Source organism: Ptychodera flava, chromosome 20 (assembly GCF_041260155.1).
Source record: "Ptychodera flava strain L36383 chromosome 20, AS_Pfla_20210202, whole genome shotgun sequence".
Classification (NCBI taxonomy): Eukaryota; Metazoa; Hemichordata; class Enteropneusta; family Ptychoderidae; genus Ptychodera; species Ptychodera flava.
The window spans coordinates 21,460,049-21,487,467 of record NC_091947.1 but is presented as its reverse complement, the minus strand read 5'-3'; the positions used below and the strand labels follow the sequence as shown (position 1 = coordinate 21,487,467).

The window sequence follows — 27,419 nt, the reverse complement described above, 5'->3', positions numbered from 1 at the left end:
CCTTAATTTGATTTCACTGAATATTGGATAGAAAAGCAGCTTGAGCGAAATATGAGATGAAAAACGAGCTAAGTGTGTTTTTAGCGTAAGTAAATGTTTGCTATCGCACAAATCAAGATACATAGGTTGAATTCCCTGAGCTTAATATCATTCAGCTTCGTAATATTATGATTTTACTTGCTATTGAACGATTTTATATCTGTTTTTTTTGGTCTGGTAACTTCCCTTTATGGTCATTGTAAAAAATTTTTCTCCGTTTTCCTTCTCATAAATGTTTGTATCTTGTACAAGTGATTAAATTGCATTGTCTTTGAAGACTTGTAATATGGGAACGTATAAAGGCGAAGAGGCAAAAGGTAAAATAGCAAAGGGTATTTCATTATTTTCTTGTAATTTGAAATCGACAGAGGGGCACTCACTCGCTGTCTACATAAATAAACTTTGACCCTTACAAGTTTTCTGGTCTTATGTCCATTTATAGATTGCCTGTTATCGACATGGTTGGATAGATGTTCGTCTTCTGAAGGTGCTATGTTATTATACTGTGGGTGAAGGTAACTCATTCCCGCAACAACTTTACAATTTATCACAATGTGGTTACATGGAGGTTTGTTCAAAGCTTTCAGCTTCTATAATTATAACGAATGATTCTGCAACTTTGAAAGGTAAACATTTCTATTGAAGCTAACCACTAGAGGCTGACATACATACATACATACATACATACATACATACATACATACATACATACATACATACATACATACATACATACATACATACATACATACGTACATACATACATACGTACATACATACATACATACATAAGTACATACATACGTACATACATACGTACATACCTGTATGGAACTGAAATTTTGACTTTTAGCTCATTCTTTCTCTGAGGAAATTATTAAGAATAGAAAAATAAAAAATCGGGGGGTTGGGGTTACCGTGCAAAGTTTGGAGTTTGAGAAATTAATTACCATAAAATTAAAATATATTTGAAAATCCAAATTAAGCCAACCCCCATGATGCACACTCTATTAAGAAAAATGATTTTTCGATTTCCTTAAAAAACAAGAAGGCGAAAACTTCAGTGGCTCCACAGATTTGAAAAAAAAGGCCACAAAATAAGCATGCCAATAAAATATTGTGAAAATTTGGCTGCACTGACAAATATCCTATGCATCGAGGTTCATTCATCCTAAAGTGTTTCTTTGTTTATAGTCTGAATTTTAGAAGCTGATATGATTGAAATGCTCACAGATAATTATACAGGCACGGCTGATAACAAGCACTTTTCGATGCATTTTAATTTCGAAATGTCACCTTGCCGGTTTTGTTTCGAGATGACAATGACAAATTCCCATTACTTTGCGTATAGCTCGACCGTATATTTAATCAGAGCCCGATCCTCGATGGCAAATCGGATTTTTTGTTTGCACACATCTCATTACGAGTCTCCGGAGTAACGTCGGGAGAACCTGTGGGCGTGAAGTGCTGCGCGTGTGATTGCTCGCTGCCTCAGGCCAGTCCCATCGCGTGAAGGTCGGCATTGGAGGGTTTAATTGTCCGGGCGAATGTTCAAGAGCAGAAAGGTGAGTGAACGACTGAGCGCGATGGCAGTCTGACCGTGACAGACAACCACCTTGTCGGCTAAAGGCAATTCTGTCAATATCGTCATATATTTTTATACGCATGGTTTCCCGCCGTATTATCTCAAATGTCCTCTAGTGCTAAAAAATCTCAGAATGACGTACAGGTTCAGGAGTGAACCAACCTTCATCATGTTGCGGTTGACATTTGTCGAAATTTTCCCGCGCGTAAGTCTCTTTCCGCCATACCAGACGGAAACTCGAATATGAAAATTGCATTCCATTTCTACGCTGCTCGATTTTAATTTGTCCGCTTCGTACGTAAGACGTCAGATTATCGGATACTGGCTAATAATTTGCCAACAGAATCAGCGATCATAACACTTGAGACACACTTCAGCGTTCATACGCCGAGGTTGGGTGTGAAATCAGTCAATAGCACTCGACGACGACTTAATTACGTTCAGCGCTTCGTTTTCGCCGAATACTTAATGCGCGACTGAATACATGTCTAAATCAAGCGACGGGGGATTTTTTATGGACGTTATTGAATGCAGATATAACTGTTTCCTTACTGTGTCCGCATTGACGGTAAAATAACACAGTGCTTTATAGTGTATACCGTAAAGAAAAAATTGCATATCGTGAGATATGATGTACACAATTGTCCAAGGACAACCATATACCGCTGTATTTAAGACCAACCGTAACATTTTATGACAACGTCTATTGATAGACACAGAGCTAAGTATAATTATTTATGGTTTCTCTACTTGTGATGTGCAGTTTTATAAATCACTGAGGAGATTCGAACTTTAGCACTTTGATAGTCACTTCGAGGATGATCAATTTAACTGAGAGTCAAATTTAAGTTTGTTTTCCCTACACAGACAAACAACGTTATCTATGGAGTTACTATTGCGCCATTCTTTAAAATCAAAATTCATTTTCTCTGATTGAGAGATTCAGTGGGTCGGCTTAATTCAAAATAGAGTATGTTAGAGCTAATGCCCCACTTAAAACAAAGTTAGTGTGTTACATTATCCAAACTACCAGAAAATCGACCAAAACTCCAATAAACAAACAACAGAACGCAGGGGCTACAAAATAGGAAGTTGTAGATTAAAGTAACAGTACTTAGGGGGCCATGTCATACTTCAAATATTTGATATTGTTTAAGTTGGGGAGGGCTTATATGCGCAGCCAACTCGCTGTTTTGTCAGGTCTGCCTATGTGTACATTTCGCTCGTCTTGTGATATACTTTCATATTCATAACTTAATATTTACAAACTGCGTTAAAAACCGCGTTTATTTTCATTCAGCTCTAGGTATATTTGATTAAGCTGTTATATTATTTCACATGAAACAAAATAAATATCGGAACCCCTAACGTTTAATTCTTTATCCTCTTTTATGTGATAATGTATCAAAAGATGTGAATGGAAAGACGAAAATGGAAAAGAAAATCATCACTGATATACTCACGGCAAATAGCAATTTTTATATACCGCAGAATTGTGCAATTACTAATGAAACCGTGTGTACTCTGAACTACCGTGGAAGAAATTATAGTGACCGTTATCATGTGTAAGGTATGACACTGAACGCAATATTATACTCAAATTTCAAGTCAAACATGTCTTGTTTCTTGACACAAAGCGAGAACGTCGTACAAGTTCCACCCTGGGTTAATGGGAATACACATCTCGGAAACTAAAGTTTTAAACATTTTTGTTCACACTTTGCTAAAACAGAACACTTTCAACAGTTTTCTTTTAGAATCGAGGATTACAATCGGGCGCGGGAGGGGGGGGGGAGTCACAGTGCACAGCTTTAGAGATTGCCCGACATTTGGAAGTATTTGAAATTCAAAATGGCTCCCATTCTCTGTGTTGATTCTGTGGCAAAATTTTGTAAATTCTCGATGGGATTCGGACTTACAGTGTACGGCACCCAGTCACCTAGCAAAGACATCACAGTCAAAACCGCTCGGCTAAATCCCCACACTTAAATGAGTGGTTCAATAACCGAGCTATAGTTGTCACAATTTTTCTGACTGCGAACTGTAGAGTTCATGAAGCACCCGCACATACACTCGCTATCAAGCATCGCTCACAAACTGTATCAAAGCAATGAATACATCACTTAACTATAATTATCTTGGTTCTATTTTGGATGATAAATTAAAGTGGGAAGAAAATGCAGATGTAATCTGTGGTAAAGGGCAACAACGTATATTTTTCCTAAGGAAACTGAACCAATTCAATGTACATAATCTCTAGTGGCATCGTTTTATAGATCATTTATCGAAAGTATTTTAACATTTTCTATGGCTTGCTGGTACGGTAATTTGAATGAAAAGGACAAAAAACGAATATGTAAGATAGTCAATATTTGCAGCAAAGTTATTGGAGAACAACAGACCAGCCTTTCCGAATCGTTTGGGAAACATATTACACCTAGGGCTAACTCTATCTTGAATGCTAAATTTCAACACCCATTACGTCATGAGTTCGATCCGCTTCCGTCTGTTCGTCGTTTTAGAGTTCCGATTTTAAAAACCAACAGATCAAAACGTTTTTTATAAACAGAGCAATGGGATCTTTGAATAGAGTTAAATAGTGTTTTTTATTCATGCATTGCTGTTTTTAGTACTTTTTCACAATCTTTTTTGAATTTTATTCTTGCGCGTATGTGTTTTTGTTTACTTTGGCTAAAATGTTTAAAGTGCTTTTAACGTTCCTGCGGTTGTATCTTGTTCTGTAGTCTTATTTATTGTTTTTGTCACTGTCGCAATTCTAATTCCAATTGCCCAAATTGGGACAATAAACGATTGTATTGTATTATTTTGTATTGTAACTGAGCGAAAGACAGTGTCCTCAGAAACCAGAGGGCGACACCCTATCCATACCATGGTAAGACCTGTCCCCAGAAGTGACTCAGCGTAAACATATAATGCAGCAATAGAGAGCCTACAGATAACCACATAGGATGTGAGAGCATTGAATTGCATGACTGATCACTAAAAAAATCCTCAGTTAAAAAATCGCAATAGGAAGGCTCAAAACTTGCCGCAAGGACAATTCAAATCATTTTCTTTCACACTCAAGGATAAAATTGAGGGGTCACGGAAGTTTTGGGGTCAGAGAGGCAAATTATCTAAAATTCACTGTGCTCACTCTATCGACAGATTTAAGATGTAAGATTTTCACACAAAAAATACAGTAAAAACTTCATTTACTCCTTAGGCTTATATAGGGACAGTAGTTCTAATTTCTGATGAAACGGTTTTCTTCCATAATTTGGTCCTGATTATCAACTGTACTATCTTGCTGTACTCCATAAAGCATGTTGAAACACACGGTATTTAGCTTGTCAACATAGGCTGTATGTGATGAGTCGGCATCGTGATTGTGAATAAATGATTTTCTGTCCTGCCTCATATTGTCATATTTAGTTGTCAACAATAAATATGAATGTTATAAGGAGACAGGCTCTGTTAACAAACAAAACACTTTGTGCGAAGAGACGCTTAAGGGAGTGAAACAAGAAACTATTTTTTATATATGACTAAACAAGAATATCGAGAAACATCACCAAAATTACGGCTACTTCCCCTTAGCTTCGAAATAGAATCCCCACAAGCGGCCGATCAGTAAGTGTTTGGGTGTCCGAAAAATCGTGCACATGCTAGCTTGATTACGAACCCGATTCCTTAATATGGCCAAATTCTGAAGTTGGAATTTTGAAGTGATGAGCTAAATTTTGAAACAAGGAGTCAGAAAACTACACAGTGAAATTACTGAAGCAAGGAAAGTCCAACTTAAGAAGTTCAAATCTTTCAGTGGTAAGCATGATATCTGTCAACAGTTTTTGCACTCGAAACCGCAGACTGAAATATCGAAAATCGAAATTAGGGGGCTCCGTGCAAAATTTCGTACCTGAGCGACAAATTATCCAAATTTTTCTGACAATTGAAATTTAGATTCATATAGCTGCCATCCCTGGGGAAAAATAGCATTTTCGATGAAAACTTTGTTTACTCCATGGGCTTGGAAATGAGCCACTACAAGCGGTAGACTAAAATGTGTTTTAATGCTTTGAGTATCCTAATATATTTCCCTGAGGTATATTCTCATATTTAAGGGTGATCGAGTAACTTGCTAAGTCATCATAGCTGCAAACAATAGAACGCGCACTTTACGACACGCGCGTCCACTGTAAGGGACCATGCTCACTGTCAAAATTACCCCATTGGTTTTGATGGAAACCTATCTTCATAGCTTTTAGTATGAAAGCGGACGTTGTTAGTGATGATTGAATCATCATTATATTATCTTCGAGTTGTAAGTTTAAATTGTTTGGATTTTGATATATTTACAAAGTATTTAAAAATCCAAGCAAAATAATTTGAAAAGGACATATTTCTCATCAAATTGTGATATTTTTCCCATTTCACATATGGGGAGGGGGTAATGGTAAGCGATGTAGCATTGTAAATAGGTTGGTGACCCCATATTTTTATTTGATGCATATAATGTACAATATCTGAAAAATAATTTATGTGAAAATAAACAAAAATGGAAATCTAAATAATTCTACAAAGTACGCGGTCATTACATTTAAGTTTGTAACACTGAGCTTTAGCTGTTGTTTTGGAAGGCCTGAGATGTGATAATTTAAATTCTTATGCACATTTACAGCGGAAAAATAGCTAAAACTGTCATTTATTATTCAATGTGGTTCACATGTAAATAAAACAAGTGCAGCATTTCAAGAAAGGAACTGAAAGTAAATATATTAGGTTGGGCAATGCTTACGGGAGATTCATAGTTTTTGTCATTTGAACGGGATAAAGTGGGTGCATTTCAAATCCTTCTAGGTATCAAATTAATCTGGTGACATATTGATTTTTTTGTCCTAATCTCATCCTCACATATAAGTCTTACTGTTAGAGAAAAATAACGGAAATTGTTGGTAAAATATTTAGTGGCCCTATCACCCTTAAGCTTATGTATGCCAATAATATGAAAAATGCTAGCATTTTTGGTTTTCTGGTACTCCAGCAAAACAATAATAACGATAGCGATGATGGATGACGATGACGGTGAGTGAATTATGATTGGATGAATAAATGAATAAACAAATTAATAAGTGAATGAATGAATGAATAAACGAACATATCATGAATGAATGAATGAATGAATGAATGAATGAATACATGAATGAATACATGGTGTTGGTGGTTGCGGTGATGAACAACTAAAACGGAGCTCAAACGTTTTTAGTGCCTGTGTAGACTACAAGACACTGTGGTACCGCATTATTTAACATCTTGTTGAAGTTCACTTCTTTCACTGTCTCTAACGAGACTTTATCGACCCCTGGTTCAATGCTGATTGCAATTTCTCTTTTCTCAGAAAAGGTCATTTTAGCTCATCACATTGACATTACTTTACTGAAACAAGACCTGAAACTAAATTATCTCGGCGGCAATGAGGCGAGTCGCGTAATCATGTGCAAAAAGTTTCGCTCGTTGTTTCGCCGATATTCAAATAAATTCAGTGCAGTTGTTTCATTACACATTTACAAACGTCGGCCCTAAACGTCATAGGAAAGTGCTCGACCTCAAATCTAATGGTTGCAACTCGCTCTGATTATGTGGTAGCTGCCACAAAAATATAAACCCATTGTAAGACTTATTAGTTACATTGGTCGGTGACTAAAATGCTCTCCATGCTTCGGTGATGTAATTTTACAGCGTCTTTAGGAATACCAACGGCCAAGGAGAGACATGCCACGGCGTATAAATGATTTCATTATTGTACTTGGGCCTCAGCCCAAGTACATTTGTTTTCATTCCGTGGGAAAAACTCTGTAAGGTATAACCATTCCTGGCTGAGACCAGGGAGGGCAAATGTCTTGGCTTCATCTTTCCTGGCATAATAAATGGCGTAATGATGTTAACTGAATGGAAGTGCTGCTCTCAGCCAGTCTTGAATAAGTGAGATGTGAATATTAATGCTTCTCTATCTGAGTTTTTGCCACAAAATCTTCTGAATATAATCAAAATGTGCATCGAAATGCAACAATTAATGCACCCTCCGTTTCTTAGTCGATGGCACGACCCTTGCTGCACCCACTGGACGAGCCAAAGTGGGAGGGGTAATTTCAGTTTGGTCGAACAGGAGGGCTCGAGACCAGAATTTAACATTTAAACTTGAAACATGTTTAATCACTGACAAGATGTGGACTAGTGTTAATCAAAGTGAAAAAGTCAAAAGGAAGGGTTTTATATCCCGGACACAATGAAAAACACAACGACTGGAAACTGTACCCCATTTGAGAATAGTAATGCCCACAGCGATGGAGAACACTTATCCTTGAGCTGAGAAAACCAGACCATCATTTCGAAATAGAGCTGCAGATTCGAGAAGCTCATTCAAAATAGCTAGGTACAGCCCGTAAAGGGGTGGTTTCGAGTCTTGAGGGCAAATTTCGCCTCCTTCATTTAGAAATCGTACGTTTGTTTTTCCAGGAGAACACATCATTTGACACAAAATTTGCATGTAAAGGGGTCGCCAGTAAGCACGTGGTCAAATCTGGCATAAGAAACAATATGAAATGTTGGGTAAAGCCTGCCCAAAATAAACTGATTTGAACTTTTGTGTTTTGTAATTTATACCACTGTAGTAACATTACCTTTTTTTGACAACATCACACAATGTAATACGTTTTGAAACTGAATAATCCGACGTATTCTGTGTCTCCTTTACTAAAAAATACGGTATGCCCATTACCATGTAAGGAGATGATGACGTCAAGACAGATTTGTTGTGCGTTTGGTCGATGGTCCTGGATGGTGGATGAAGTTTTGTCAAGGTAGGTTGTGAATTTATTTACCTAAATGGAAGAAATTAGGGTCGATCTAAAAGAAGGCCGCAGAATGTTATGATACTCTAAGCGAGCTGAACTTCAATGCGAATGGTTGGATAATTTGGAGGATGTCTAGAATGATCTCGTCTCATGAAGATTATTTGGCGGTCAGCATTTAATTTCAACTGCGTCACAAGTTTGCGAAATGAGTATTCAAGTCGAAATCGCCCAGTGAGTCAATGTAACTGTATCTGTATTACCATTTTGAGGTATGTAATTGTCTCAAAACTGACATTGTACGAGCATAAGTACGGCCTCGTACTTTCACAGCAAGATTTTGACGTAAGGCCGTAAAATTCCTATTAAAATTGGAGCTACGGTTTGTATTGGGAACTATTTTTAGACCCCCTCCAATCGTGAACTCCAAAACCCAAAACGTACATTTGTTTGGACTCAACTAGGTCACGTTGAAAATTGCCAGCAAGGAGACTATTACTATGCAAATGACCACAGCCGCATTTCTCCGTACTAGGAAGACTTAGTTATACATTTTCTCAGTTTTTTCTCCTCTATCTTTCGAATAAAGATGATAAACCCTTGCACTGCCAAGCCTAAAATAATTGCTGTCGACTCCAAGCTATACACCCTTGCCATAACCGCAGGAACAGCTGTGCGGGCCTGCTCATGTTCCGTCGAACGATATTTTTAGAAATCTGGAGACATGGCACATCGCATTTTTTATTTTAATATTTTACAAAAGATGTAAGAAGCAATGATTTTGTCGAAAATTCTGAAAAAATATAGGAAGATTTGATCGCGAACACTTTTTCACTTGGGGTCAACATGGGGTCGCAGCCATGTTGCCTCAAGTCAAAACTTATTTCTGTCTGCACTCAAAACTCAAAAATGTCGGATTTGAACCTGAAAATCTATGTCATTTTGTCAAACTTCGGCGAAATTTCAGCCTATAGACAGGATTTCATCTAGGTAGGTACATTTACTGAAATTTGATAATCCTGTGCTTGAACGGCACTGACAGCTCGCGTTCTCCGGGAAGTCAAGCATCCAGCTGCCCATACACAGCTGCCCATTGGCTGAGTTTATGAGATTGTTTTCAAGCGACGGCGGCAGACCGTACCGGGGCTCTGGATATGAACCTACCGCCGGTGTAGCTGTAATGACTGTTGCGTTGTTGTTGGTTTTTTTTTTTGAAGTTTTTTTTACATTAAACCTACCATATTCCTTCAAATTACAACGAGATTTTTTTTCGATCACACAAAGTACGCTGAACACAGGCAGGCTATCGAGAAATACTGACAATACGTCACTTGTATGGTGAAAGTGCGGCACATTATGTCACTTGTAATTTGGTCGTACGAGCTCGTACGTCTGCTCGTAGTTCGTCCGTTTTGAGACGATTAGATAAATGCCATTTTGTAAAAAGATAAGGTTTCATTATATCGTGGGGAATGTCCACTATCGTTTTCTTATCGTATACAGAAATGGATCTCGAAAGTTGAGAACACTAGTGCAAAATGTCAATAAAAGGCATGTGCTTGATTTCCTTTTTCAGCGTCGCGTTTAACGGTCGCCATGATCGTCAGTGTATCTGTTGATTTTTGAAATTAACCCATTATGAAAGGAGAGTCTGAGTTGTTGGACAACTTATTTTTTTTTAACTCAATGATTACTCTTCTCTGTATCTGAATAATTGTCCAGAAATTAGTGAATGGCGCAAATTAGAAAAAGCATATTTCCAATTCACAGGCAACACGTTTCTTTGTTGTTGACTGATTTTGAAATTTTGATGCCAAAGCAGCGCCCCCCCCGTCTTTGTCTAAAGATAGCGTTGCCAATAGATTAGAAAATGTACAATCCGTTGCAAAGTAAATAAACTGCAGCGATGAGTAAAATCATTTTCATGCATTTTAAGATGACATAGAACACTTTCACTTTTACAGGGAAGTTGTGGTTTGGCAGCTTTTTAATAGGAAAGCAGGTATGTCTTTTCAATGCACACATCTCCATTGTTGTGTTTTATTGCAAAAGATAGCACTCCACTGGCCATCTGACAGCAATAATTTTGTATTGTTAGAGCCATTAGTTCTACCTGCACCATACATAATGCATGAAGTTGAGGAAAATTATCAATGCATTACAACATTCATTTGGAACAAAGATCAACATTATCTAATCAAAGGAAATAAACAAAACTGTTTAAAATTAGCAGCAATACAGAATCTCACACTTTCTCCGCTGGCCAAATGTACATTTTTAGATCATCATGAAATTATAACAACTCTGACAAACATCCAAATTTTGCCCAATCCTGGCCCTACATGCAGTGTGCAGGAGAGTGATTATTCTTTACATGTTTACTATACAATAAGCTCATGCGAGTTTCCACAGTTTGCTCAATATCACTGCACAGGTAGTATACATACAGGTGTTAGCACTTTACAGGAAATTGTGGAACATGATGATGAAATTCCAGATGTTCTTTATAGTGATGACTTTGAGTTTTCACTTGTGCAATCAGTGCAGTTGCCCTACAAAGGCTGGCAACTTCACATGAATCTGTTTATTAGCAGTTTTACAGATAATATGTTTACAGTTTAATTGTTTTAAGCTAAGTTTAGCAATGCCTGTCTGTCTCTCTGACTGTCTGTCTGTATACTGGATAATCAACAAGAACCATGCTAATTTGCATATATATTGAATGAACTTTTCTAATTATCGACATAGTTTTAAAACTACTGCATCAAATTTGATGGAAATTTATACACATACTTATCTGATAGACCCCTGACTGTAGAGGAGACATTGGGCAATATCATGTTATTAATAGCTAATTTGCATATTTAATCAATTTACCAAATTAGCACTGTAAATCAGGAACTTCCTCTCTTCTGAAGATTCCCTTTCCCTAAACACTGAATGGCAAGTGTTTCTATGTCCTTGCTGGTACTGTAACTCACTATGGTAACACTTTGTCTGCTGTTCATTATGTTTCCTTCATCAAGGAAGGTGACCAGTGGTTTGAAATGAATGATCTACAAATAAAAACAGCTTCATTGAGTGAAGCAATGAATGACCCATATCTTTTAATATATGTAAAACCGACCAATGATGACTTAGTCATATGCCATCAACATGAACCAAAAACTCAAAATCAAGAACCCTTGCTCTGAACTCCATGAAACTTGCTGGAGATATTGTTTGTGTACATATTAAATTGTAGTAAGAGACTTTCCACACTGCTAATCAAGAGTTCCTACTCCAAACTCCATAATACTCCAGAATATTGTTTGTAACTATGTTAAACTGTATCAATTAAGAGACCCTTCACAGAATCTAATAAAAAAATCTTTAATTTGTATTTTATGTTAAACAAGGGAGCATTTTCAGTTCATATCTGGTTCCTTTGCAGATGTACAGTAAACTGGTAAGCCTTCAACCAGCTACAATGACTTCTTCAAATCCACTGATAACTGGTCTTCCTAATCCCAATAATTGTTGTTTTCATAATGCAATTGTACAGTTATTAATGCATTGCCCTACTTTTCATCAAATATTGTTCCAACAACCATACCATGGGAAAAATACACTGGTTAACACAATCACACAAATATTCAATAGTCACACATCTCAAACATTCAGAAAAAAATCATCAGATCTTTACAATTATATCATGAATACTTGCAATGACAGATTTCAGCCAAATGAACAAAATGATTCACATGAGTATTTACTTTATATTATAAACCAGCTTTATAATTGTCAGTTTTTAACTCCCAACAATCCCCAAGTGTTCAAGCTTTCTGGAAATCAAGTTGTTACATGCAATAATTGTCAAGCAACTTCTGTTACTGTGTACAGTGTTTTAGACATAATGCTTCCCAATGCAAATAACTCAATACAGCATTTACTTAACAACTACTTTGATACTGAACAACTTGATTACACTTGTAATAACTGTATGTGCACTGGTGCAAACAAATATTTAACAGTTACTGCAGAACCACTGATTCTCATCATTACTGTGAAGCTTTTTGATGAACATTTGTCAAAACAAAGTTGTAAAGTGATTTCTGAAGATTCCCTTCCCTAAACACTGTGAATGGCAAGTGTTTCTATGTCCTTGCTGGTACTGTAACTCACTATGGTAACACTTTGTCTGATGGTCATTATGTTTCCTTTATCAAGGAAGGTGACCAGTGGTTTGAAATGAATGATCTACAAATAAAAACAGCTTCATTGAGTGAAGCAATGACTGACCCATGTCTTTTAATATATGTAAAACCGAAAAATGATTACTTTCTCATATGCCATCAAGATGAACCAAATGTACAAGCAGATCCAGAAAAACAGCATTTCAAACGATTCACACTCCTTCCCTTCCAATTATCTTTCTGAGATATCACAACCATTTTCTGAGATATCACAACCATTACTGAACAAGTATGTTCTCTTCAAATGGATTACAATAACCTGCCATTATATTACTGTATATATGTGACAAGACATCTCCAATCAAAACAGTTATTTTCAGTCATGTCCATGAGCACTTCGAGAGTACTATTGCTTTCAATAATACCCCAAAAAGCTATGCAATTGAAAAACATGAATATCAGTCTTTAGAATTTCAAAACCAGCAACATTTACCACTCTCAGATACTGTCAATACCCCTGTACATATGTCTTCAAATGCAAAAACTCCAGCCTTGCAAGCAACTGCACATGCAACTACTTTTAAAATAACAAGAAAACAAATGAACACTCGATCAACCACACTAAAAAAGCCATGTAATAAACCCACTCATGATTTGCCCAATGCAAATGGTGAATTCAAAAGTACAAAACAGAAAATCAACAAAAGATCTGTAAATAGCAGTACTCCAAAAGGTAAGAGACAAAAAATATTTCATTTGGAAAAAGACATACTTCTTTTCAAAGAAAATATAAACCAAACTTGTAGTAAAACTTGTGCAATGTGCCAAAAGCAATTATTCCCTGAAGAAGTCTCTCACATGCAGACTAATAAGAAAGTCACATTTTACTGTAGAAGATGTATACAATATGCCAGAAAAGGCACATTAGCACCATGGGCTTCACAGAATGAGATGGATCCTGGTCCAATCCCAGATTGTTTAAAGGGTTTAAATCTCCTTGAAAAAAGATTGCTAGCAAAAGTCCAGCCATTTATATCTGTAGTAACATTACCAGGTGGCCAGTATGGTACAAAAGGCCAATGCATAAATTTTTCCATTGATATTAATGAACAGTTGAGGTCACTTCCATGTACATTGGCTGATGCCAATGTAATTGTTGTACCTTCTGATGACAAGGACAAACAGTCCATGCCTATCAACTTTGAAAAATTGTTTTCAGCATTAAAGTGGCTGAAAAAGAATAATCCCTTGTATAAAGACATAGAGGTCCCACAGCTGTACACTACAGAAACTTGTACAGTTCCATCAACTCAGGTCCAGGACTCAGATATGGACTTTTCCCTTGCTCAGGATTGCTTTCCTCAACCTTCAATTAAGCAAAAACAGTCAAATTTTTTACCATGGCCAAAAACAAAACCGATTGATATTCTGTCAAAAACAGTAAAACCACTTGAGGAATTGACCTTCCCCTGGTTATTTCCATTTGGTAAAAATGGCCTCTGGGCTAAGAGACCAACAAAAATAACAGATTTGTCATATTTCCAAGCCAGATTGTCACATACAGACAAGCGCTTTTCATCTGAATTGCTTTACTTATTTTATGCACATTCTATATATGAAAGTAGAGCATTGGCCAGCAGTGTTTCAATTGCTCTTAGAATGAAGTCACCTGTACTGTTTAATAATGGTAAATCATCTATCACTGCAGCAGATGTCAAAAAGCCAGGTAAAAATGCTATTACAGAAAACTCCTATGCCTTCATGAGAAATATCAGGGGGACACCAGCATACTGGCGCTCCCAACTTCTCAATTTGTTAGCAAAAATAGAATGCAAAGGTCCACCTACATGGTTCATAACTTTGACAGCTGCTGATCTCAAGTGGCCAGAACTTTTTTCTCAATTGGCTCCTCATAAAGATATTGAAAAGTTAACGCCACTCCAAAAATGGTCCTTAGTGAGGGAAAATCCAATAATAGTTGCCAAGCATTTTCATAGACGAAAGCAGGCTTTCTTGAAATACATATTGAAAGGCAAATCAGAACCTCTGGGACATATAACAGAGCATTTTATAAGAATTGAATTTCAACTCCGAGGATCTCCCCATATCCACATGTTCCTGTGGATAAAGGACAGCCCAGATCTTGATTCTCTTGAAGGTCGTGCACATGCCCCTGCTTTTATAGATAAACATGTAAGTACCATGATACCAGATGATACAGACCCAGTCTTAAGGCATTTAGTCTTGACATTACAGGTTCACCGCCATACTAAAACATGTTTAACCAAAACTGGCCACTGTCGGTTTGATTTTCCACGTCCACCATCACATGAAACCAGATTGAAAACAAATATTGATCCTGGCAATACTTCTCGATTTTACATCACCAAAAGAAATCTAAATGACACAATGGTCAATGCCTACAATCCGGTAATATTGAAAACTTGGCAAGCAAATATGGATATTCAGTTGATACGAAGTGTGTACGGTGTTGCCCTATACATATGCACTTATATATGCAAAAGTGAACCACAACACTTACGTGAAGCAATATCTTCTGCACTTGATAAACTGCCACCAGAATCTTCAGAAAGACGTAAACTACACAATATCGGGGCCATTGTGTTATCCCATCGACAAGTATCAGCTCAAGAGATAGCATTCCGAATGACCCATATACCTTTTGTGCAGTCATCTATGGCTACTGTATTTGTAAATTGCCTCAAACCAGCCAAAAGATCTAAAATATTACTTCCAAAAAATACTCTAGAAAATTTGCAGGATGATGATACAAATGTATTTCAGATAGGCTGTATTGAACAATACAGCAACAGACCATCTGGCCACATGTGGGATCATATGTCTCTGTACACATTTGCTACATGGTACACACCTTGCAGGGCAAAATCTCATAATGGACATCGACAACCCTGTTTTAAGTTGCTGAAACTTAATACTTGGATAATTCAGCGAACAAAACCGGCATGCATAAGATATCCAATTCTAAATCCTTACGAACATGATGATGAATACTACTACTCTCAGCTTCTGCTTTTCCTGCCTTTTCGCAATGAAGATGAAATCCTTTGTGGTTTCAATAATGCATATGATGTGTATTTGGCTAAAAAACAGCTGTTTGACAAAAGTTCATGCCCCAAAAAGAATGTCATGGAAGACATTGAACACAATGTGCACTTGCTACACAAGTTGCACCATGGTGATACACAAATTGCAGATGCCCTTACACCTAATACATCTCATGTTGAAACATCAAACCTACTCAGTGATTTGGATACTGGTACAAAAGTTTCAGATTTTCATATATTAGATATTTCATCAGACCAGCAGGTACTCAATGGAAATAGTTTTGTTGACATCATTCAACAAGAAGACCTACAGTGGCACCATTTAAGCCTATTTACCATGACTGACTCGGTTTACAACACAAAAATGAAATTACTCACACCAGACCAGAAAGTTGTAATAGACCATATCATTGCATATGCTGAAACATATCTTGATTTTATAAACTGCAAAACCAAAACAAAGCCCAAGCCTTTGCACATGTTTGTCACAGGTGGAGCAGGTTGTGGAAAGTCCTTTCTTCTGCAAATTCTGAGAGAGTCAATTTTTCGCAAACTCCTAACTGCCTGTGTATTAACACTGGCGCCAACAGGCACAGCTGCATTCAATGTCCAAGGTCAAACAATACACTCAGCTTTTTGTTTGCCAGTAACTAATTGCTTTTCTAAAAATTATCAATATATACCACTCACTGCAGCAATGAAAGATAACTTGCAAAGAGCATTTGCAAGTATACATTTTATTATCTTAGATGAAATAAGTATGGTTTCTGATCACATATTCCATGCTATTCATCACAGGCTACAAGAAATTAAGCCAGATTCTGACAGTACATCAGTATTTGGAAACTGCAGTATTGTAGCCTTTGGAGACTTTTTCCAATTGCGCCCTGTAGCTGCTAGGTATCTCTTTGACGATGCTAATTATCCATCATGCAATCTTTGGATACAGTATTTTAAACCTTTTTTCCTCAAAACTAATGTCCGTCAACAAAGTGACAGACCATATGAAGAGTTACTCATCGTGTTAGAGAAGGCAACCCCTCAACACTTGACATAAACTTACTTTGTGAGCGATGTAACATTGATCTATGCAAACCCCCATTTGATACAGCTATACGTCTCTTTCCAACACGGCTACAGTGCTATCAGTACAATAATATGAAACAGAGGAATCGCTACACTGACAAAATCCAAAGTATACACCATTTGGGCAATACATACTTCCTCTGATGCCTCACCAGTGCCTATTACCGCTATACCTTCAGATGATACCATGTGTGGAGGCTTGCTTTCTAAGTTAACACTTACTATTGGCAGTAGAGTGCTCCTGCTCCGCAATATTTGCACTGCAGAAGGCCTTGTAAATGGAGCTCAGGGCACACTAATACAATTTCACTGGGATACAAGAAAAGATATGCCAAGGGCAGTAGACATTTTATTTGACAATCCAAAAATTGGACAGTCAACGCAATCTCCAATTGATCAAACCATTTCAATTAAACCCATGACCACTACTTTCATTGCTAAAGGTGGCCTTGAAATACAAAGGACACAATTGCCACTCATACCAAGTTGGGCTATAACTATTCACAAAAGTCAAGGTTTAACTTTAAAGAATGTTGTTGTTGACTTGGGCCATAAATGCAAAAGCCCAGGTCAGGCATATGTGGCATTATCACGATTACCACACATTGCAGGATTAGCATTATCTGATTTCTCAAAGCAGTCAATTAGAGTTTCAAAATCTGTATTAGCAGAAATGGTAAGGCTAAAGGTAAATAAACCTTTAAATTGCTTAGCATTTTACCAATTTGATCAAATTACACAAACACTGTGTGTACAGCCTAGGCATGCTTATCAAAAGTGAAAGGTCACAACAGAGCAACTTCTGTCACATACTTTTACACATACCATGTACATGGTGCCAAAACAGATGTACGACAAATCCACCTTAGACTTCTTAGCTAATTTTTATGTGGCACTAGGTGCTATTAGGTAGTATAAGTTATCAGTGAGTCTTATTAAAGCTCATTTCAATGGACAGTGTTTTGCGAAGTCTGGTGAACAGATAAATGTTAACAGCGTTTGCTGGTCATTTCACTAGCCTGCCCCTTTGTTACTGGTATTGTTATCAAGTTTCCTAAACCATTTTATCATGTCCCCCCCAACCTCTACAAAAAACACTGATGCATACATATATAATTTTCTTTCCAGGAAACATGCCTAGGAGATCAGAAACCACAGTAGCTGCTATACAAGCAAATACCAATACCAAAGGAGTTTTGACAGTTCAGGTTGCAAAACCGTTAACTGTATCAAAATACCAAATTGGAGATAAAGAAAAACAGCCGGGCGAACTGTGGTTTGTGACAACACAGCACCAATAATTGCTATGTTGAGGATCCTCCTAAATTCTCTTCCTTTCATGAGTCAAAGGTAATCATGATCAAGAAATACTCCACCAGATTGCAGGATGGCAATTTAATAGTGTCTGTTGGTAAAAACACTGAGGTGTTTGATGTCAATAAAGTACTAGAAATCCCTGAAGCACTTCTGACGGCAGCTCAAGTTCTCGATGTACCTGTGGCACCTGCAGTCAACATTACTGAAGCAAGAACATCACCACGTAAAAGGAAATTGACAGTTGAAGGCAAAGTTATCAAAGTAAGTGGTACACATCCTGGCTGTTAACAACTTGTCATTTGGCAGCCATGCAGCGATATGTAGCAATCAAAGCACTCCGCTAGTTGTAACTTTTGACTATTTCTTACTATTTTCATTCTTAGTATCATGGTTTGTTTATATCTGCATTTATAAGCAATGTTAGGTAGCTCACTTGATTTGTACAATCACCTTTTTTCATAGGAAGCCGCTGGCAATTACTGTGTTACCTTAGCCAATATCACTGTGCCCACTGACTAAGGTCAACAAACTTGGCAGTATACAACAAAATTATCAACCCTTCATATAAGTTTGATGACAGTTGCTAAGCAATTTCTCAAATGAAATCGATGCATTCAAATATATTTACTAAAAGGCGAATGAGTGCTACAAAATTCATAATTGATACAATGTCATATTTTCATGGATTTTATTGTATATGCACTGATATTGCTTTCCTTTTGACATCCATACATGTAGGTATCTGATGTCCAGACTGTTGGTCACAAAAATATACCTTTGAAGAAATTCCATCTCCAAGATGCAACTGGTGATGTCAGTGTAGCACTTTGGAGAGATCAGTCAAAGCTATCAGTTGCGGTTGATGACTGTATTTCAGTTTCATGTCTCCAAGTTGGTGAATATAGAAAAGAGCAAGTTTTGTCTTCAACTGACTTCACCATGATTAAGGTGAGTACCAGAGGTGATTAAGGGTATTAGTTTTCAATAAATTATCTTTTAACAGCAGCTGTATATAGGCAGAGAAAAGTCTCTCGAACATGTCTGCCCACTCAAATTGACAAATTTCAATTAAGGATGCTTTTAGTCTTGTCAGTTGCAAGTACAAAATGTGTTATTAAACTTATAGTCCATTTGAAGGACCTAAATGCAAACAAAATTTGTCATTTTTACTGCCATATAAATATTTAGCAGTGTATCAAAATGTCCTGTATTACATTTGACATTTTAGGTGTATGTTTTCTGTTAAGTGAATGTAAATTCACTTTTACATTCACTTTTGTACATCATGTCTGTCCAACTCTTCAACTCATTGTACAAGATGTAAAATTATCTTCTGTTTCTTTTTTTCAATCAGCCTGTACCTAAAGAGAATTTTGAAGATCTTCCTGCCATTGATGTTTCTGATGATGAGGCTATGCAGACTGGAACCATTATTGGTGTCTCTGAAGCAAAGTTGTACCCATCTTGCCCTAACAAAAGATGTCGAGATAAAGCCCTGGATGAAGATCACACCTGTTTAAAATGCAATACAACGTATTTGCCTTCTTCTACTGGTACAGGTGCAGTTGCCAAAATTGCCATAGATTATGATGAGGATATAGAGACATTTACTGTCTTCAAGCCAGCTCTCATTCGCATTTTAACATTACCCGGAAATGGACAATTAAAACAAGCAATACTTGACATCCTGCCTCTGAAAGTGCTATTCCAGTACACACCAGATAATATTATTACATTTTTACAAGTTGCAGCTGTTGAATAAATCTCCCGGCAGATCATCAGTCCATTTTCCTACTTCATTGTTTCGTCATCTGTTTTTTACAAGAGCTTGCATGCATGCATGCTATCACTTCAGAATCTGCATCTTGATACACAAAATAAGTGCTAACTCGGGCATTTCCTGACAGTATATTCAATAATCCTGCAGTGTTTAACAAAGCAAGTCTCTTTAAGTTTAGTGCAATGGTTAATTAGAGCTTGAATAGCTGTAACTTTTGACTCCTTTTCAGCAGTTTTTAGTCCCCACGGACACCGTCCGGGGGGACTTATAGGTTTGGTCATGTCCGTGCGTCCGTCCGTCTGTGCGTGCGTGCGTCCGTCCGTCCGTCCGTTCACGCAGATATCTCAGAGACGCCTGGAGCGATTTCGTTCAAACTTGGTACAAGGATAGTACCCTACCTCATACAGATGCACGTCAATTTGTTTCACAATGCAATCAAATTTGGCCGTGTTAGAGGACTTTTTAGTTTTCACCTCCATAGACTCCCATGTATAAGGCAGTTCATAGACCCCCATGTATAAGGCAGTTCATAGACTCCCATGTATAAGGCAGTCCATAGACTCCCATGTATAAGGCAGTCCATAGACTCCCATGTATAAGGCAGTCCATAGACTCCCTTGTATAAGGCAGTCCATAGACTCCCATGTATAAGGAAGTCCATAGACTCCCATGTATAAGGCAGTCCATAGACTCCCATGTATAAGGCAGTCCATAGACTCCCATGTATAAGGCCAAGAAAAATAAAAATTTAGTTTCTCATCGTATTCATATTGCAAAAAGGATGCAGTGACACAGTTTTTAGTCCCCACAGATAAAGTCCAGGGGGCTCATAGATTGGGTCATGTCAGTCTGTGAGTCCATCCATGTGAGTCCATCCGTTCACGCAGATATCTCAGACACTTTGACAAAATGTCACGTGACCTTGGTGACCTTTGACCTCAAATATACATATTTGTCCAAAACTTAGTAACCACAAGTGCTACACCCTTCATATTTGGTATGATGGGACACCTTATGACGCCACATATTGTTCCTAATTAATTATGCGCATATCTAATTTTGAGCGAGCCAATAGAGCTAGAGGTCTGATTTTTGGTATGTAGGGATAACTTAGCAATACAATTTGTTTGACAAAATGTCACGTGACCTCGGTGACCTTTGACCTCAAATATACATATTTGTCCATAACTCAGGAACCACAAGTGCTACACCCTTCATATTTGGTATGATGGGACACCTTATGACGCCACATATTGTACCTCATTAATTATGCACATATCTAATTTTGAGCGAGCCAATAGAGCTAGAGGTCTGATTTTTGGTATATGGGGATAACTTAGCAATACAATTTTTTTGACAAAATGTCATGTGACCTTTGTGACCTTTGACCTCAAATATACATATTTGTCCATAACTCAGGAACCACAAGTGCTACACCCTTCATATTTGGTATGATGGGACACCTTATGAGGCCACATATTGTACCTCATTAATTATGTGCATATCTAATTTTGAGCAAGCCAATAGAGGTAAATGTATGATTTTTAGTATATAGGGATAGACTATAGGATAGAAATTTTTTGACAAAATGTCATGCGACCTCGATAACCTTTTACCTAAAATACATGATTATGTCAATAAATAAGCAACCACAAGTGCTATGTCCTCTATATTTAGTAGGATGGGAGACCTTATGACAACACATGCTATACCTCGTTAATTATGCCCATATATAATTGTGGGCAAGCCAATAGAGCTAGAGGTCTGAATTTTGGCATATATGGATTAATTAGCGATACAATGGGTTTTTTTTCAAAATGTCACGTGACCTTGATGACCTTTGACCTTGAATATGCATATATATGCATAACTCAGTAACCACAAGTTCTTTACGCTTCAATTTTGATAGGATAATAGACCTTAAGATGTCACATCTTGTACCTCGTTTATTATGCACATATGTATTTCTTGGCTGGCCAATACAGCTAAAGGTCTGATCTTTTTTCCCGATTTAGAACCATAACTTAGACATGCCTCTTGTTTCAAATTGGGTACAATGACATAGACCTATGTGTCCATAGATCTGAACATATACACTCCAGTGATACTTCTTAATGACCTCATTTCCCTGCCCCATCAAGACTAATACTCCTATTACAAGTGGGACTATGTCATTGTCAATGACTTGTGTTATGGAGTTGCTGGTTCATGTTGTTTGATAATATAGTTAATTCAGTTGTTTTTAATGTTACCTCAGGAAAAAACTCGCAAGTTGTGTTATTTTCAAAAAGGTTTCCAGATTGTGCTTCAATTTCTGGTGCTATGTTTGACACTTGATTAACAGTTCAAAAGTTTGTCTAGCAGTATAGATTAGTAGGTTATATCAAACACCCATTAAGTTGATGCAAATTTTGTACAACTTTTGAGATTATTTTTGATTGTATTATTATATTAAAGTTAGTTCATGGAAATGTTCTGACTCTGTGATGTTTATTCAAGTATAATTATCCATTGAGTTGAACTACATGGATAGATCTCTGTAAGGCAACCGGTTCTCCTCCTAAATATGGCCATAGTACTGCCATACAATTATGATAAACACCAAAAATGGTGCACATGCAATCTTTCCATCTTTACAAATACAACATGGTGCAACCTACTTCAGGATGGGACAGGAATCCACTCCATTTGTACCCATTTTTCAATTCTGCCACAAGCAAAATTTATAGATAGCAATGAATATGTGTAAAATTAAATGGTAACTTGAGGTTGGTTAAATTTTGCAGTTCCGCTTAGGCCCTCTAACTAGCTCTAATAAAATCATGTAGTGTTGAGTTTGCTTCCCAATGCCAGAACAATTCACTTAGGGACACACCATTAGACTTTGTGAGGGGGTGGTCACGCTCGGATTCTGAATTTTTTTGTACGTCTGAGAATTTCAAATTTTATTTTTTTCAAATGTAATAGATTTGCAAATTTTAGAAGTCTGAATTCTTTTTCCAAACTTTCTGCTCTGAAATTTTTTTCTTTCCATTTCTGACACCCCCCAAGTCTAATGGTCCATTCCTTACCAGTTTGTTTCAAGTAGGTAATGAAAGTGACTGATGAGGGCGCTATTTCAATATATTACAAATGTTTTACGAAAGAATTCTGAAACGTTACTACACTTGCTTCACAAAATACTAAATTTGGTACCCATGTTCAGGACTCAAATGGCAAGAGCTGGAAAGCTTTTAGTGAGCGTGCTAGCATATTAATGTTATCACTTAGTGTCATGAACAAGCTTTACTGGCACCGACTGTCATGAAACTAACCATGTATTATGTAAACTGTTTATCTCCATCATAATATAGTTAAACAAACAACATGTTATTTGTGCACATATTAATATTTATTATACATCTACCATCGAGAACAAAACAAATTTGCTGTAATTTGAATATTTAAGGAGTTTAAGCAATTTCCACTATAAATAAAGAATCCCTGCCTAAAGCTCCACAAAAGTTGCTAGACATATTTTTCCATTGCCATGCCATTGCTTCGTTTAATAACCAGTTAATCAAATACCTAATTGACAGGAGGAAATTCGAGACCATATTTGAATACTATTATATATTGTCCTCAACATTACTATATAACGGCCCAAGTACTCATTGCCTTCAGCAATACTGCCTTGTTATTATTATTATTATTATTATTATTATTATTATTATTATTATTATTATTATACACTTTATTTAAAGAGGGTAATCTGATTACAGTAAAGTATTTGTAATTTCCATCAGCTAGAGCCCTCATGAAAAGGGAGGCAAAAAACACAAACAAATAATCGAATAAACAAAAACATATGGAATAGACGAACAGAAGATGTCTAAGACAAAAGAAAAACAGGCTAGTCTAAGTCAGAGCCTTCATTACAATATTTCATGAAAAGATAATCATGTAGTTTTGATTTAAACTTCGACAAGGCTTCACAGTCACGGATAGTTGGGGGAATGGAATTCCAGATTTTAGTAGCTCGATATACAAATGATCTTTGACCCATGCCTGTCCTAAACATTGGTGGGTAAAGGTTACCATTACTAGAACTACGAGTATTTAAACGATCCTTTTCTGAGAGAGGTTGGAATAGATCACAAATACAGCTTGGTGCGAGACCACTTAAAGCTTTGAAGTCATAACAGCGGTAAAGTATTCAATACGTAAATCTATGGGCAACCAGTGCAAACTAACAAAAACTGTTCGAGAAGGAAAAGTCTTGTCAACTCCGAGAATTACCTTACCAGCCCTTTTCTGGGGTTTGTACAATCTTTGGAGATTGGTCTTAGACGTACTAGCCCAAATAATACAACACTAGTCAATTACAGACAAGAACAAACGTTATAAACTAGCAAAAGAACACTCCTTTGAGAAATAGGGGCGTAGTCGTCTTATAACACCAATTCTTGCAGACAAAGTCTTGCACAAATTATCTATGTGGTCATCTCAGCATAAAATGTTGTCTATTTGAACACCAAGTAGTTTGTGAATAGCAACACTGTCAATAGAGTATCATTGATCTGAATATGAAATGAAATATCAGAGTCGGCTAAGTGATAAATTTTGGGGCGAGACGCAACAATCATATATTTTGTTTTAGTGGTGTTAATAGACCATGTTCCGAACCGCGCGAGACATTCCGAGATATCGCGAGAATATGTGGTTCGCAGTGGACGTGTTCTCGCAACACTGCGTAAAACAGGACAAGTCGCTAATTACGTTAACACTGCATAAAATATATGAAGTTGCAATCTTTGCTCAGTTCTGCACTTTTTCTAGTTCCATACAAAGTTTGACTTGTATTACTAAGCTGGAAACCTGTTTCTACGGGCATGTATTAAAGTCTCGCGAGATCTCGCAATCAGCGGAACATCGTCTATTGCCATGCTATTGTATGGACCCAGTGTATGATTGGAACGAGATCTCCATTCAGTCTCCCCTCAACTTGTTCAATGTCAATTCCGGAAACACACAAAGTTTGGTCATCGACAAACATATCTAAGCTTCCCATGTTGAGGCAAAGTGGAAGATCATTAATGAAGATCAAAAACAGAAGTGGACCCAAAATGGACCCCTGAGGTACACAACATGTAATCGACAAAATATCGGAGTGTACACCTAAATAGCTAACAAGTTGGCTTCTTCCAGTAAGGTATGATTGAAACCACTTCAGTGACAAATCAGAAAGCCTGTAAACAGAAAGTTTTCTCAGCAAAATGTTATGATCAACAAGATCAAAAGCTTTACATAAATCTAAAAACAATACACCACTATACAATCCTTGATCCATATTCTGTAAAATCTGGTCAGTTAACTTGACCATAGAGAAACATACATAGAGTGGCAACGGGTATTGTTTAAGGCGTGAAGCGGTTACGTAACCCATCCATGTTCGCCTCGCCTCAGGTTGCTCTCGCCTCTCTTTTCCGAAGAGTGCCGACCATGAATCCTTCGGTAATTTTCGGATTTTCGCCAATTGTTAAGCGAAAGTATGTTCGGCAAAGTTTGTGTTGTTGTTGTCGTGTGGTGCTGAGCAGAATTGACGTGCTGGCGAAAACGGGAGTGTTTTGAGCTTCAGAAAGTGAGTTTTACTGTTTTAAAAATTCCTCTCATATTTTTATGAATATATAATGAGTGTGTTTGAACCAAATTTGAAAGTCTTTTATCGATACTGTCTGGTTTTACTCAATGGTTTACGGTCAGTCATACCCTCTTTTACACGCTCGTCAAGGAAGGACATGTTTATGAAACTGCTGGCGTGTTATGTTTTGCTTGGCGTGAAGCAGTGTTTCTGGCCTGAGAGCTCACAAAGTAACTATAGTTGCTACGCGACTGGCAGTACGATGCCACCTCGTCGTATTTTTCGCATAATCTCGTGTAATTATCAACCACAAACAAAGCCTCCAAAAAGTTTAACACCTTTGAAGCTCATTTTAATATGAAAAGCCAATAGTCTACCGAGACGACCATGGAACAAAAGGCATGCAAGTGTTGCGACTCTGTCAATGTTTCTCTGTGATTTGACTAAAGCAGTGTGACAAGAGTGATATTGTCTAAAACAAGATTGTGAGCTGACAAAAAGATCGTTTGAATGCATAAAATTGTACAGACTAATATAAACATGATTTTTCTATTATTTTAGAGGGAACTGGCAGAAGTGCGATAGGCCTATAGTTGTTGACATCACTCTTAGAGCCTCCCTTATGAATCGGAACTACTTTAGCACATTTGAAACAGTCGGGAAATGTTCCACTGATAATTGACAAATTAAACATTTCTGTAACAGTTTCTGCAATACAAGAAACACCAATTTTCAAGAGTTTGGGAGAGACATCGTCATTACCAGCTGATTTACATTCATTCAGAAGATTGAGTAATGCAAGGCTTAGAGGCCTGAACAAAATTATCTTCCTCGTCCAAGCGACTTCTTCCGACGTGCTGGACTCCTTTCTAAAGCGAATGAAAATTCCCAGACAGATTATTCCAATCTGATTTGAGTCACGATTACTCTACATTTGAGTCTCTTTTTTTTAATTTGCATTCTGTGGCAAACGTGGATACGACAGGCGGGTTTACTTATTGTGTCTTTTGTCGCCAAATCGAAATGGCATGTTTTTCTGGATTTGATTGGATATTATGTACTTTTATGATAGACTTCGGAGGTCCCACCGTTTGCTATTTACTTGTCTTTGTATACCTGGCGCTGTTCGATATTACCTAAACGCATTGCGACAGGAACTAAAATATTACATACACTTGTACTCTCACAACCACGAATCGCTTAAATAATTAAGGTAGTCACACATGAATCGATTTGTTTCCTGGGTTTCGTGCTTGGCGGTTGAAAGACTGCAATATATGGCACTGATTGTATAATGGATTTACGCTACTTGTAAAATCGTTCCCCACAAATTTTTAAAAAGAAAACTGATATAAAAGGTTTCTAAAAGCTGTTAAAACGTGCGCCATTGTTACGTGAGACTACTTTCCAACATCTCGCGTGTTTGAAATTTAAGTCGCTTCAAAATCGGAAAGATTTATATGTATTCCGAGCGGACTAAACTGTTCTTTATATATTTTACATCAGATTGGTTTGACCGTTTTTTGCCCAGAAAAGTAAAGAAATCTCAAAACCCGCATGTATCTCTGTACTGCAATCGACATCCAGAAACAAACAACGGAAAACTATAAGCGTACTCACAATATCTGTTTTTACCTGCTGTCATGACGAAAGAACCAGCTTAATGAAATTAATTGTGCCACTTTATCTCCAGGATGTCAATTAAAATTGCTGTTTACTGAATAGGACTATGGAAAGAAGTATTTGCGGAAATATAGGTATTAAAAATCTCAGATTCACATGCTGCAATTTAATCAGCAATATCGTAAAGATATATAGAAATATAGGTAGGTAGGTAGGTAGGTTGGTTGGTAGGTAAGCGGGTGGCTAGTTAGGCAGGT

The 27,419-nt window shown here is 37.2% G+C and overlaps 2 protein-coding genes and 1 long non-coding RNA gene across 3 annotated transcripts in view; all 3 read left to right on the top strand.

The window, feature by feature from the left end:
* Positions 1 to 1,476: 1,476 nt before the first annotated feature.
* Positions 1,477 to 27,419, top strand: part of LOC139120308 (uncharacterized) — a 40,846-nt gene continuing 14,903 nt past the window's right edge. The window contains exon 1 of the mRNA XM_070684638.1: positions 1,477 to 1,604. The gene's annotated coding sequence lies outside the window, so the exon portion shown is untranslated. The remainder of the gene's footprint in view (positions 1,605 to 27,419) is intronic.
* LOC139120307 (uncharacterized) lies at positions 8,080 to 18,075 on the top strand. The gene is made up of 3 exons (XR_011549069.1): positions 8,080 to 8,484; positions 10,440 to 10,477; positions 17,951 to 18,075. It is a non-coding gene; the product is annotated as an uncharacterized lncRNA (long non-coding RNA).
* On the top strand, positions 18,134 to 22,348 carry LOC139120306 (uncharacterized). The gene is made up of 3 exons (XM_070684636.1): positions 18,134 to 18,400; positions 18,878 to 19,087; positions 19,494 to 22,348. Exons 1-3 carry the CDS (start codon positions 18,179 to 18,181, stop codon positions 19,899 to 19,901), a joined length of 840 nt encoding a protein of 279 aa, XP_070540737.1. The 5' UTR covers positions 18,134 to 18,178; the 3' UTR covers positions 19,902 to 22,348.

Bases quoted from the DNA above. Each gene is read 5' to 3' on its own strand.
- LOC139120306 (XM_070684636.1), top strand. From the start codon at position 18,179: ATGATCAAGAAATACTCCACCAGATTGCAGGATGGCAATTTAATAGTG. The intron at 18,401-18,877 runs GTAAGTGGTACA...CCATACATGTAG, and splicing joins TTGAAGGCAAAGTTATCAAA to GTATCTGATGTCCAGACTGT. The intron at 19,088-19,493 runs GTGAGTACCAGA...TTTTTCAATCAG, and splicing joins CTGACTTCACCATGATTAAG to CCTGTACCTAAAGAGAATTT.